The sequence below is a fragment of the Siphateles boraxobius genome, unplaced genomic scaffold (assembly GCF_051911475.1).
Source record: "Siphateles boraxobius isolate OS27281-9 unplaced genomic scaffold, OSU_SipBor_1 66, whole genome shotgun sequence".
Lineage (NCBI taxonomy): Eukaryota > Metazoa > Chordata > Actinopteri > Cypriniformes > Leuciscidae > Siphateles > Siphateles boraxobius.
In genome coordinates this window covers 25,531,094-25,544,949 of record NW_027509193.1, presented here as the reverse complement: position 1 = coordinate 25,544,949, position 13,856 = coordinate 25,531,094, and the positions used below count along the sequence as shown (strand labels likewise).

General features: G+C 42.1%; 2 protein-coding genes across 6 annotated transcripts in view; one reads left to right on the top strand and one right to left on the bottom strand.

Annotated features, from left to right (window-relative positions):
* LOC143722097 (serine hydroxymethyltransferase, cytosolic-like) overlaps positions 1 to 8,748 on the top strand; it is a 41,716-nt gene extending 32,968 nt beyond the window's left edge. For all 4 annotated transcript variants that reach the window (XM_077213274.1, XM_077213275.1, XM_077213277.1 and 1 more), the window contains 6 exons: positions 1,746 to 1,958; positions 6,543 to 6,659; positions 7,376 to 7,498; positions 7,616 to 7,732; positions 8,134 to 8,244; positions 8,335 to 8,748. In XM_077213274.1, the coding sequence (XP_077069389.1) occupies positions 1,746 to 1,958; positions 6,543 to 6,659; positions 7,376 to 7,498; positions 7,616 to 7,732; positions 8,134 to 8,244; positions 8,335 to 8,507 (854 nt within the window). In that variant the 3' untranslated portion in view covers positions 8,508 to 8,748. The remainder of the gene's footprint in view (positions 1 to 1,745; positions 1,959 to 6,542; positions 6,660 to 7,375; positions 7,499 to 7,615; positions 7,733 to 8,133; positions 8,245 to 8,334) is intronic.
* A 224-nt stretch (positions 8,749 to 8,972) lies between these two features.
* smcr8a (Smith-Magenis syndrome chromosome region, candidate 8a) lies at positions 8,973 to 13,752 on the bottom strand. Of its 2 annotated transcripts, XM_077213273.1 has the most exons (3): positions 11,183 to 13,707; positions 10,850 to 11,034; positions 8,973 to 10,727 (listed from the first exon to the last, which is right to left on the bottom strand). In XM_077213273.1, exons 1-3 carry the CDS (start codon positions 13,321 to 13,323, stop codon positions 10,711 to 10,713), a joined length of 2,343 nt encoding a protein of 780 aa, XP_077069388.1. In that variant the 5' UTR covers positions 13,324 to 13,707; the 3' UTR covers positions 8,973 to 10,710. The 2 variants fall into 2 exon arrangements, with proteins under 2 accessions (XP_077069388.1, XP_077069386.1); XM_077213271.1 differs by having other exon boundaries at positions 8,973 to 11,034; positions 11,183 to 13,752.
* Positions 13,753 to 13,856: the final 104 nt, after the last annotated feature.

Genomic DNA, 13,856 nt, shown 5'->3' with positions numbered 1-13,856 from the left:
CATTAATGACTCACCCTCATGTCGCTCCAAGCCCGTAAGACCTCCGTTCATCTTCGGAACACAGTTTAAGATATTTTAGATTTAGTCCGAGAGCTTTCTGTCCCTCCATTGAAAATGTATGAACGGTATACTGTCATTGTCCAGAAAGGAAATAAAGACATCATCAAAGTATTCCATGTGACTTCAGTGGGTTAGTTAGAATGTTTTGAAGCATCGGAAATACATTTTGGGCCAAAAACTACGACTTTATTCAGCATTGTATTGTCTTCCGGTTCTTTTGGGGATCCGCGTTCATGAGTCCGCAGTGACGCTGATGACATAAGACGCTGCTGACATGTATATGGTGCGTCTGTGTATTCGGTTCAAATAAATATGGCTGGGCAAAAACAATGCAAGTCTTCCTCTGTGTGGAAATCCTTAGACATGTTTGTGAAGATTGTTTTGTTTCCAGCGTGCGTCTCCCTCAGACTGTAAACAAAGCTCGGGCGCACCAGACACACGTCAGCAGCGTCTTACGTCAGCAGCGTCACTGAACGCGGATCCCCAACAGAACCGGAAGACAATACAATGCTGAATAAAGTCGTAGTTTTTGTTGTTTTTGGACCAAAATGTATTTCCGATGCTTCAAAACATTCTAACTAACCCACTGATGTCACATGGACTACTTTGATGATGTCTTTATTTCCTTTCTGGACAAGGACAGTTTACAGTCCATACATTTTCAATGGAGGGACAGAAAGCTCTCGGACTAACGTTAAATCTAAAATATCTTAAACTGTGTTCTGAAGATGAACGGAGGTCTTACGGGCTTGGAGCGACATGAGGGTGAGTCATTAATGACATCATTTTCATTGTTGGGTGAACTAACCCTTTAAGTACAACGGCTTGTACAAAAAGAAACAAAACACCAAAATAAATAAACCTACATAAAAAAACAAATAAGAAAGATTAATGACTTAGACATTATACAAAGGAACAACCAAAAAGTAATCTTGATTCAAATAAAATAAATCAAAACAAGGACATAAATAACAGGAAGTCTAACCGTACCTTGTTCTCCATTTAAACCAGAAGCTAAATACTGTTATACTCCTTGCAAACCGTAAACCTTTGATGCAATGACCATATCTGGCTCTCGTTCCGTACTGATATGTTTGGAGCACACGTGTATTACATCCACTCAAGCGAGTGAACGTCAAAATAAAAGACCTCAGTTACCACAATACAAATGAAACCCAAGATCAGAAAGTTAAATACCATACAAAAATAAACAATAAGTAAATCGTTTAAGGACTATGTTATTTTCAAAGCAGACAATATAACAAAGTCATTAACACTCACAGCGCATAAAATCTCTCACGTAATGCAAGTGAACCTAATCGGAAAGGGAACAAATTTTTTCTTTGAGAGTTGAGATATTTTTGGGAGTTGGGATATTTTTTAGATAGGCTATATTTTCCTAATTACTTTTTTGTGTAATTCCTTGTTATTTTTTTATACATCTCTTTTTTCAACTAAATAATGTGGAAAAAAACCCAAAACATTATGCAAAAAGTAAAAAAAGTAAATTGCACAATAAAAAAAAAATTAAAACATTTATGAACATTCCGTCTTTCCGGCTATTAGTCAGATAAACAATTAGCTCAACCCAAATTCACATCATTGTTGCTGTTTGGGAAAATGTATTTTAAAATTGAAAGAAATGACAAACATCACCTTTAACATTTCTGTGTATCATTGTTAAGGAACCAGCTGCTATTCCCGTAATCTGGACTACAGTCGGCTGAGGAAGATCGCTGATGAGAATGGAGCGTATCTTCTGGCAGACATGGCTCACATCAGTGGTCTAGTGGCAGCAGGAGTCGTTCCATCTCCGTTTGAATACAGTGATGTTGTTACCACCACGACATATAAGACCCTGAGGGGCTGCAGGGCAGGAGTCATTTTCTTTAGGAAGGGTGAGTTCAGTGTGATCTGACCTGTCACACTAAATCTAGGCCAGTGGTATTCAAATGGCGGATATTGGGTTCCATTCATAACATAATAGCGCCATTTTACAATTTCTACAGTTTAAAGTGTGCAGCACGTCAAAACAACGGAGTGGTTCACACCACAAGCGCTCAGGGTCATTTACGGTAATGATCTTTCGGTGCTATATCCTTAAATATTTGCTAACACTTTAGAATAGGCCTACTGTTCTTTCATTATTGAATAAATACACAGGAACAAATGAGTAATGCACTATTAACATTCTAGTAACTACTATTAACTAACAAAAAACTCTGATTAGCGAATTAGTAAGTTATAGCGCTCAGTCGAATCTGGTAGTTCACTATTAGCTTGTCTCAGACGTTACGCCCACGGACCATTGGGTGAACGTCTGATGCATATGGCACACTTTTCTGGAAACACTTCAGGAGTTTCGAAGTCGCAATCTGATTGGTTGAATTCTACAGTATGTCCGGGAGACGTGTGTCGCATTGTTTATCGGTCCGTCTGGAAACAAATGCCGTGACGCCAAAACCCCTCATAGAAAAAGAAAGCCTTGTGTTTACAACTGTGACAATGAGCGCTTAGGATCAACTAAACACTGGATTTTCAAAAGTATGTGAAGTTCGTGCCTCCATTAATACAGGAAACTTGCACAAGATTCTTGAATGAATAATTGATTAGATGCATGCTGGTCTGTTATTGTAGGGACATCAAAATTATATTGGCACGCCCCTAAACATTGAGCGGAACAAAACAAACTGTGATTGGTTGCATTACATGTCAGTCAAATGTCCTCATGGGCGGTCCTTGGCCAACAAATGCTGCGATAGAGTCCAGACCTTCTGCCGTCAGTCTGAAGGTCTGGCTATGAGAGACTAACTATTAGCTAATCAGTAACTACTATTTTTCATAAAAACACGGGGTGGTGATGGCATGGCGCAATGGATAAGACACATGCCTTTGGTGTGAGAGACCCGGGTTCGAATCCACTGTGAGACACCAATGTGTCCCTGAGCAAGACACTTAACCCCTAGTTGCTCCAGAGGTGTGCCACCTCTGACATATATAGCAATTGTAAGTCGCTTTGGATAAAAGCGTCAGCTAAATGAATAAATGTAAAAATGTAAATCATAACTCGCTGAAGACTACTTAGAACTATATACAGGTTCATAATTAATATGAATAATGCATAATGTTCTATTTTAGTGTTGCGGTAATGGTAACCCATTAGTAATAAATCAAGTGTTACTAAATCCTTCTAAAGGAGCTAGTAATAATATGGATCAGTATTCTAAAGTGAAAAGCTTGATAACTACCTAATATTGACTAAAGTCATTGTAAGCTTTTGTGGTTTTTTTAAGGTTTTGAATAGTAAAAAATAGTAGTTACTGATTAGCTACTATTAGAACTACCACATTCAACTGAGCGCTAAATAATTTGTTAATCAGAGTTTCTTGTTAGTTAATAGTAGTTACTAGAATGTTAATAGTGCGTTACTTATTTGTTCCTTTGTAGTTATTCATTAATGAAGGAACCGTATTCTAAAGTGTTACTGCCACAGTTATCGTCTGCACTAGACTGTCATCGTCTGCACTACACTTCCCAGCATCCCTCTTGTCTTCACACCCGCACTCACTCCATAATTTACCCGCACATGCCTGTCATCATCATCATCCGTGTCACCTGTGCTCACCTCATTATTGTTCATTTGTGTCTGTATTTAGTTCCCTTCTGTTCAGTTAGTCTTTGTCGGTTCTACGTGGTATCTTGGTGTGTGTATCCTCTGTCCCTCTGCCTGTGTACATCCATGTGAGTTATATTGTTAGTAAAACTTGTTGTATTGGAATTCTGTCTCGTCTTCCTCTACCGTCACCCCATGACAGATGACAGAAGAACCAACCAGAATATGAGTTGGGAACTTGTTGGACAGATCGCAGCTATGGCTCAGGATAGGCGCGATCTGTTCGAATACACAGAGATGTTTTGTCTTCTCGCTGTCACATGCACCTTAAGAACGAAACGATCAAGGCGTGTTACCAGCTGGGGAGGACTAAGGTGGTTGATCCAAGGAAGCTCCCAGATCTGTCTGGTCTGGACTGGAGAGAGGCACTCTCCAGTTGTCTGGAGAGCTTCCTCCCATGGCACACCATGACAACACCTGATCTGCAGGTCACCTGTGTTCATCCCCGGTCCTGAGTCTCGTCCCACCGAGACCGCCCTGCCTGAGTCTCGTCCTGCTGAGACCGTCCTGCCTGAGTCTTGTCCCGCCGAGACCGCCCTGCCTGAGCCTCGTCCCGCCGAGACCGCCCTGCCTGAGTCTCGTCCCGCCGAGACCGTCCTGCCTGAGTCTCGTCCCGCCAAGAACGCCCTGCCTGAGTCTCGTCCCGCCGAGACCGTCCTGCCTGAGTCTCGTCCCGCCAAGAACGCCCTGCCGGAGTCTCTTCCCGCCGAGCCTGTGCTTCACGTCAGCCTTGCCGAGCCTAAGCTTCACGTCAGCCCTGTCGAGCCGGAGCTTCATGTCAGCCCTGCCGAGCCTGCGCTCAACGTCAGCCCTGTCGAGCCTGTGCTCCACGTCAGTTCTGTCGAGCCTGCACTTCAAGTCAGTCCTGCCGAGCCTGCAATTCACGTCAGTCCTGCCGAGCCTGCACCTCACGTCAGTCCTGCCGAAAATGCCGTGCACGTCGGTCCTGCCGAGCCAGAGACCGTTCACGTCATGCCCGCCGAGCCAGAGACTTTTCACGTCATGCCCGCCGAGCCAGAGACTGTTTGCGTCATGCCTGCCGAGCCAGAGACTGTTCACGTCATGCCCGCCGAGCCAGAGTTTGTTCACGTCATGCCCGCCGAGCCAGAGACTGTACAAGTCATGCCCGCCGAGCCAGAGTTTGTTCACGTCAGGCATGCCGAGCCAGAGACTGTTAAGGTCATGCTTCCTAAGCCTGTCCCTGTCCCAGAGCCTGTCCCAGAGCCTGTCCCGGTCCCAGAGCCTGCCCCAGAGCCTGTCCCAGAGGCTATGCGTGAGTCTGTCACTCCCTCCAAGAATTTTTTTTTGGGGGGGCTATATGTCCTCGCCGTGGCCACTCAAAGGCCCACGGCCACCTGATAAAATCCTCTCTGCCATGGCCCGCTTCTTAAATCCTCTCTGCCATGGCCGCCTGAAGGGTCCTCTCCATCATGGCCGTCTAAAGGGTCCTCTTCACCATGGCCGCCTGAAGGGTCTTCTCCACCATGGCCGCTCAAAAGGTCCTCTTCGCATGGCCGCCTGAAGGGTCTTCTCCGCCATGGCCATCCGAAGGGTCATGTCCACCATGGCCACCTGAAAGGTCGTCTTCTCCACGACCGCCTGAAGGGTCTTCTCCACCATGGCCGCCTGAAGGGTCCTCTTCCCCATGGCCGCCTGAAGGGTCTTCTCCGCCATGGCCACCTGAAGGGTCATGTCAACCATGGCCACCTGAAAGGTCGTCTTCTCCACGACCGCCTGAAGGGCATTCTCTGCCATGGGCACCTGCACAGCCAGATTCACCCTGGTCCCCTGAACTGCCAGCTCCGCCCTGGCAGCCTGCTCCGCCCTGGCCGCCTGCACCACCCTGGAGGCTTCCTTCCCCGGGTAGGCTACGCCCTTGTCAGCCTTCAGGACGCCCACCCCTCCACCCCTGTTGATGTATTATGGTGCGAGGTCGCGCCTATTTGGGAGGGGGCTTACTGTCACAGTTATCGTCTGCACTACACTGTCATTGTCTGCACTACACTTCCCAGCATCCCTCTTGCCTTCACACCTGCACTCACTCTCTCATTTACCCGCACCTGCCTGTCATCATCATCATCCGTGTCACCTGTGCTCACCTCATTATTGTTCATTTGTGTCTGTATTTAGTTCCCTTCTGTTCAGTTAGTCTTTGTCACTTCTACGTGGTATTTTGGTGTGTGTATCCTCTGTCCGTCCGCCTGTGTACATCCATATGAGTTATATTGTTAGTGAAACTTGTTGTATTGGAATTCTGGACTTCTCGTCTTCCTCTACCGTCACCACATCTCATAACAGTTACCAAATATTGTTATCTAGAGCCAAACTCGATTCATTCAAGCCTTCGGATGAGACGTTAAACCAAGGTCCTGACTGTTGTCATTAAAAATCCCATGGCACTTCTTGTAAAAAGTAGGGGTGTAACCCCGGTGTCCAGGCCATATTCCCTCCAATGGCCCCTGACAATCATGGCCTCCTAATAATTCCCATCCATTGAATTGGCTCTATCACTCTCTCTCCTCTCCTCCTATAGCTGGTGTGTGGTGAGCGCACTGGTGCCGTTGTACTGTGGCTGCCGTACCATCATCCAAGTGGATGCTGCACACTGGTGGTGGTTGAGGAGAGCTCCCGATATGATTGTAAACATACATTTGTTAAAACCCTGCAGAAAACAAGAATGCAATTATCTGTCATAAAGATGACTCCGAGCGGTTAACTAAACCAGGTTTGTGACAAGTTAACGCATGTAACTTGCGTTACTTATAACGCGTTACCCCAACATTTATCAGGATACACTCTTGAATTTCAGGAGTTCGTAGTGTTGATGCCAAGACAGGCAAGGAGACTCTGTATAACCTGGGGAGTCTGATTAACCAGGCTGTGTTTCCTGGACTGCAGGGTGGCCCTCACAACAATGCTATTGCAGGTAAGAGCTGATGTCCTCCATGTCTTTAATATAAAGGGGGGAGAAGTTTGCATTTACACTAGGAATGTTTATGTTTAATCAAAGATCTATTAATTGACATTTGATTAGCTTTCCTAATTTTAATTTAGTTCAGTGACCATCCAATCAGATGTGGAAAACACTATACATACAGTCATCTGATGCTACAGTGCACAAGTCTCATCCTCTCCTTAAGTACCCATAACAAATCCTTCCCTCGTGGATCAAAATGAACCGAAGCTCTAAAATTATACTTTTTTTTCAGAAAGCATATAATTTAATTTGTATAATTTTTTAATGCAGTCTTTTTTTTACAGTTTTTTATTTATTTTTTATTGTATTTACCTCCAAATTAATAGATTTTATAAATAATTTTAATATAAATAAGCACATTCTTCCCATTCTTTCACTTACATACAAAATAGCTCTCCATTACATGTTAAAACTTGTTTGGAAAAGAAAATCTAACAAAAAATTTCATGACTCTTGCCACTAGGTGGCCTTATAGCATAGATAAGTGGTTTTCAAACTTTTTCATGAGGCACCCTTTTTTTTCTTTTTTTTTGACGCGACCCCATAGGCCCTGTCCCAAATGGCGCATAGATGTAACGATAATTACATTTTATAATGATTGATTATAAATATTTCTAAAAATTGATAATCTGATTTCAGATTTTTTTTATTTATGTGATGCGCAGGAGTTGCTGTTGCTTTGAAGCAGGCTCTGACTCCAGAGTTCAAGAACTACCAATTGCAAGTTCTCGCAAATTGCAGGGCTTTAGCAGCCACCCTAATGGAAAAGGGCTACAAAGTTGTCACAGGTAAGTTTCTTAAGGATTTAAATATAAATTATAGCTAAATGAAACCATTGGCTGATAGTGATATTGGATACAAAAGGGAAACTGTTCACTTTATCTTTCTTATGTCTTTAAATTTAGGTGGCACAGATAATCATCTCATCTTGGTTGATTTACGTTCAAATGGAACTGATGGAGGAAGGGCAGAAAAAGTGCTGGAGGCTTGTGCCATTGCCTGCAACAAGAACACCTGCCCAGGTGCCTTAAAAATGCATAAATAATACTTTGGTATCACTTTACAATGAGGTTTATTAGTGAACATTAGTTAACTACCTTAGTTGTATTTGCTAACATTAGTTAATGCACCGTGAACTAACACGGAAAAACAATGAACAGCTGTATTTTTATTAACTAACATTAATTAATATTATTTAATTATTAATTAATAAATATTGTAACAAACATACTGCTCATAGTTAGTTCATGTTAGTTAATACATAAACTAATGTTAAATAATGAACCTTATTGTAAAGTGCTACCAATACTTTTGTTTCTTAAATAATATTTTTACAGTGAATGTGATATTTTGGGACGTTTTACTAGAACAATCGAGTCAGTTTTTCCACTTTTTTATCCCTCTCCCAAACTCAATTTTGAAGGTGATAAAAGTCCCTTGTGCCCAAGCGGCCTTCGTTTAGGATCTCCTGCTCTTACATCTCGTGGATTATTGGAGGATGATTTCCGTAAGGTTGCTGAGTTTATTCACCAGGGTGAGTTTGTTTTAAGCAATAATATAATATTAAAGGATATGGTACAAACTTTTAACCTACCTCAGACATTGATTGTGTATCTGTTCTTAGGCATTGAGTTGACATTGGAGATCCAAAGAAACATGAATCCTAAAGCAACTCTAAAGGAGTATAAAGAGGAACTGGCACAAAATGAGAAGTACCAATTGAAAATAAATGAAATCCGAAAGGAAGTCGAAGATTTTTCAGGAAAGTTCCCAATGCCTGGGTTGCCGGAGTTATAATTACTGTCTTTCTGACATTTTGGTCTTCCCGAAATAAAGATTTCATTTGATTTGATGGGCAGAGGCTTGAATAACATGGTTTCTGTACTCTTGCTTGTGTGTTTTCTCTTATTTTCTGTGAATTAACCTGCGTAATCTACGAAAAGCTTCCTCTAAAACCGATCAACAGAGAAAAAATATTCAACTGGCACAATAGATTTGGACATGCAATGCAAAAAAAGCCTATTGTAAAGCCTGTGAACATGTGAGTGGACCTCTGCATTGATGATTAAGTATAAAATGTACTTTTCACTGTTACTATTTACCCTAATAAGTTTACATGTGTAAGTCAATACAAATTCAGAATGAGACAAATCATGTGCCTTTAATTACATAATAAAGGAAAGTATAGGCTAGTTTTGCTAAATACACAAACTGTTACAAGGTAGGTATAATACCATTTGATAAAGATGTGATGCACATGGCTAAATCAGAAATAATTTAATGAGATTGAAGGCAGAGTAATTTCACAGTGGGCAGCAAGTTAAAGCACACAGATGACCCTCAATTTACTCGACTTTAACATCCATAAATATTTTAGCATGAAGATTACACCTTACCCCAGAAGAGCTTACAATACTGTCTTAAAATAGATTTGTGAAAAGAAGCAACAAAACTGCATGATTTAGACCGTTACAGAAAACAAGATTTGTTCAAAATCAGCAAAAAGAAATAACCTTCTTAGAAGATAATGTGCGTAAAATGGTATGGCTTATTCTCAATATACATTCAACAGACTGCAATTAAATGCTGAAAATCGTTACAAAGGCCAATAATTACCGGGTAGCCAAAAGAATTTAATATTAAGACACACTTGTGATGAAACAGCGGTGGCAGTTAAGGACTGTATTTTCAGGACTACAACTGCGTTCATGCAGTAGTGGGAATAACAGTTACAGACAACGTATTGGCAACAACCACCATTATCGTTCATTTCACAACACTACAACAGACATTAGAATGAAGTGCCAGTTCACCCTCAGTTACTCATGCTGACGTTGCTTGCACACAACTTAGACAACAATTAATATCCATTTTAAATACATTTAGAAAGGCTGAAGAGTAACACGTGACATACAATGGAAATGCCCTCATATTTTACCATTGTTACATTTTTGTGTTCTTCAAACATGCAGAAGATTGTGTAACAGTTCTCCACGATGTGACATTTTACATGCAGTACATTCATTCACCTTATCACACAATTATGTTAAACAAAAAGGGCAGTTGGCTCAATTTTTGTTAGTTTAACAATGTCTGTAACCTTTGTTCATCTTTGTATTTAAAAAAAATCCCCTCAGATTTTATGTCCACTAGAGAGGGCAGAAAAAAGGAGCAAACTTGCATGTCTTTCTTATATTAATAATCAATTGGCGCATTCAATTTCTCACGCTCAGAATGCTATGTTAGTGCATTTTATAGAGGCTGTTGGTCAATGGTAAACAGCAGCAGCATACTGAGAAGAACATGTATTGTAAAATACACTTCTGATGCCACTTAAGTTAGTTCCATTGAAATTATGCTTGTGATTTTCATGCATGCATGATTCTCATTGCTTATGAAAGCAAAAAACATTAATGATTAAACAGGCTACCTGGACCAGATTAATTATATCGTGGTTAGAAACTCTCCTGCTGTTGTTCCTGTGTAGCTATAGCTGTTAATGAAAACAAGCCTGTAACTACACATTTAAATGAGCTGTTTCATACAGCCTCTTTCAAAACATGCCTACTTTTGCTTGGCCGATGGTGAAATCTTGCTGAATCTTGATTTTATTACAGAGCTTCTGTAAGGTCTTCAGACCACATGAGGAACCTATTTTCTCAATACGGAAAACGGTTTGGCAATAGATTTAAATATGCAATCTTTACACTAAACAAATAGACCACATTCTGTAACAACGGACTGCTTCCTGGAATGCCACGAGAATATTCACACACATAAACACAAAAAAAGAAAAGAAAAGAAAAAGTAATTACATTCAAATAATACATTTGGTCTCCCTTAACCGGTTTAATGGTGAAAAGATAATAGACACATTCAGATTTTGTACAAATAGCTGGTGGTATAATTAAAACAAAAAGACTGCTTGACCCACTTCGAGGACCCCTGAACGTAATGTTGCTTGATGAGCTCACTCAGGTACTGGATGATTTTACTCTCATCAACAGTGTAGCCGAGCTGCAACAAGAAATTAGTCCTGCGTGACTTTACCGAGCCCTGGTCGTTGATGTCCATGGGAAGATGAATGTGATGGCAGAATGTGTAAAGGAAGGCCTTGGCTGTAAGCTGAGTTAACATACCCTGAACATGGAGAAAGTAGGTGCTGCCACGCTTGATCTGAGTCCTATGGTCCGCCAAATGGCTAATTAATGTTCCTTGGTATGGTGGACACCGGAGGGTCTTGTTGTCACAATCCAAAATGCTTATGTAACGGCTGTATCGATTCAGAGAGTGGAGGATGCTGGATCCAGCTGGGGAGGCAGCTCTGGAAAAAAAAGAAGAAGGAAATGTCAAAACTCTGTACTCTGCACTTTTGGTCACTGATTTAAAGCATTACAAGCAAAAATATATATATTTGGACCACTATGATACAGAGTTATTGATTGACTACAGGTCAGATTTTTTCAACATACCTCTGCAATCCAATAAGTTTCCACCTCTGCAAGTCGGTAAGCTGAAATGGTGTCGAAAGCCACGGTTGGACGGTTTCACCATACTTGCCGAGATTGGGTACGAAAACGAACAAAGCATTGACCAGCTTCCTCACCATGCCCTCATCCACACCCAAAATAACAAGCGTTCGGCCACTTAGAAGGCAGAAAATGGCTTGGTGAGCAAATGGATATTGCCTGATGAATCGAAGTGCACTGTGACCAGCTTTCTTCTTCTGCTTTAGTGTCAACGCACTGCCGTAAGTGAATGGAGACACTGTTCGGTCAGAACTGGTGGAGGCGCTCATGTAGCTCGTACTATCAGATGCATCTTCGATATTAATTTTTGCCACATCCTCTGAGAGAACGCAAGTGTTAAGTTCGGAAAAAGTCAGTCCCATGTTGGGGGTCTCTGCGAGGGCGGACTCTTCCAGAATGTAGTTTACCTGTAAGGCAGTATCTCCCTGAAAAAGAGACAGGGGTTCTTGGTTCACCACAGATTCGCCACAACACTCCTGAGCGAGCTCAGGTAAAGGTTCCTCATAAACAAAACTGTCCTGTCCAATACAGCAGGATGCATCCATCGGGACTAGATTCCCGTCAGATGACCTACGTGGAACAGCAACAGAATGGGACGCATTTTCAAATGAGGATGCAATGGATACCTTGCACTTTCTTTCAAGGCCATCAAAGTAATTTGCCTGTAGACTGGAAGGACTAACACCTCCAAGAGCCTCAATGCTCTTGTCGCTACTGAAACTCCCTTTGGTCTCTGTGTCGGCGGCTTCAGAGGTTTCCTGTGTGATGTCAGATGTACTGGATTCAGGAGGCCCTTCCATAGACTCCACACCTGGCTTAATCTGATCTACATCTATGCAGGTGGTGTAGGATTCGAGACTCAGCGGCTCACCAGATAAGTGCAGAATGGGGATTGTTGGGATGTTGGAAGTGAAATTGAAGTTCTTTGAGGTTCCTTCGTCCTCCCAGTCACATTCAGCTTCGAAGAGAAAACTAGTAACTCTCTGTTTGCTCAGAAGAGCCCTGTCGATCTGGCTGGTGTAAATAGAGCACAGATCTCCTCGGAACGACTTCTCGATTACATTTAGTTGCTCTAGAGTTTGGTGATAAAAGTTGGAATCACAGAGCTCTTCCAACGTTTTCAAGCGTTTATCAAAGCACTTTGCAGATTTGGCCTTGATGAGCTGAGGCGTGTAAGAGGACTTTCTACCATCGCTTTCAGATTCTACAGTCTTCCCTGCAACTTCAGAATGATTACTATTTAGTGTATCATCTGATAGACTTGTCTCAGCCTGTTTTTCTGTCTCACATTCTACAAAATCCACATCTCTCTTTTTCCTGGAAGGATAAGATGTGATTTGCCTCAGTAGATCTTTGTGTTCATAGATAGACTTCTCCATATTTGCTAATTCATTCGCCTTCTCAATAGCTTGTGTGGAATAACAGCCATTGTTCATTTTCTGCAGCTCTGCCTCTTTGTGCAGCACCGATCTGGTGTACTCCAAGTCTTTCAGTTTCTTTTCCAGTTCATTTGCAAAAGCTTTCCTGTTTCCTGATTTGACAATTTCTGAAGCCTTGGAAAACTCAGATGACAGCTCTTGGAACTGCTGCATGATCTTCCTTTCGTCTGCGGAAATGTAGGCCATGCAAAAGGGCCGTACGAATCCACGAGCCTCCAAGTCATACAGTGTCAGATGATGGACGTAGGCAAAAGCCCCTTCCTTGGAATCACCTAAGACAACTTTTGAGTCCTCCACAAAATTTAGCTTTGGGTAGTTACTGCCAGGAGGATGTCCGGCAAAAGATGCCTGGTAGTCCACAGACATGATGCGTAGTGAGAAGTAGTTAAGGTCAAATGTCCCGCACACTTTGGGGTCATTGGGAATGGTGAGTAAAGGCTGTGGACCAACCTGTTCTGAAAATTCAGAGATGAGTATGAAATCTTTAGAGAATTTCGCATAGGATGTCTTCGTCCATGGATTTGCATTGGCAGTATGAGTAAACAAAGGCACAGAAAACTCCACTGGAAGTGACAATGGATCCGAGAATGACTCCCCAAAGTCATCTTCTTTGGTAAAAGCCACCAAATCTGGTGAGCCAATCATGTTCTCTGAGTATATAAAGAGACATCAGCAGAAATATCCTTCAATGCTAAGTATCTCCATCAATGAATACATAATATTTAACAAAGACATCGTTTTGAAAACACAAAACATAAATATGTTGTGCACTGCCACTGTGGACTGTCTCCCTCTCTGCAGCGGGGCTGGTTAGTCCACTGATCCAGATCACGATCTGCTATGCATGAGCTTGAAGACGATGCTGTCCAGCCTGACAGACCTTTGACGTCACCTGCCATAAATCTGAAACATCTGTCAACGGCCACCGCTTATATAAACCTATTTATAATCGGCCATCTAAATAGTATATCAAAGCGAAAACACCACTGTGTAATCCAGCTGCTCAATAAACTGAATTCCTCTGAAAGCAGCCATATTTAAACCATCGTAACCTTCCCACGTGACTGTCATGATGAGGAACTGGATGTGTGTCAAAACCTAGTGAGCTGCCTAGCAAGTCAGCATTTTGGAGGTACCCAGCGACCCGAAAAGCGCTTATAGTGCTCAATATGCCGCCT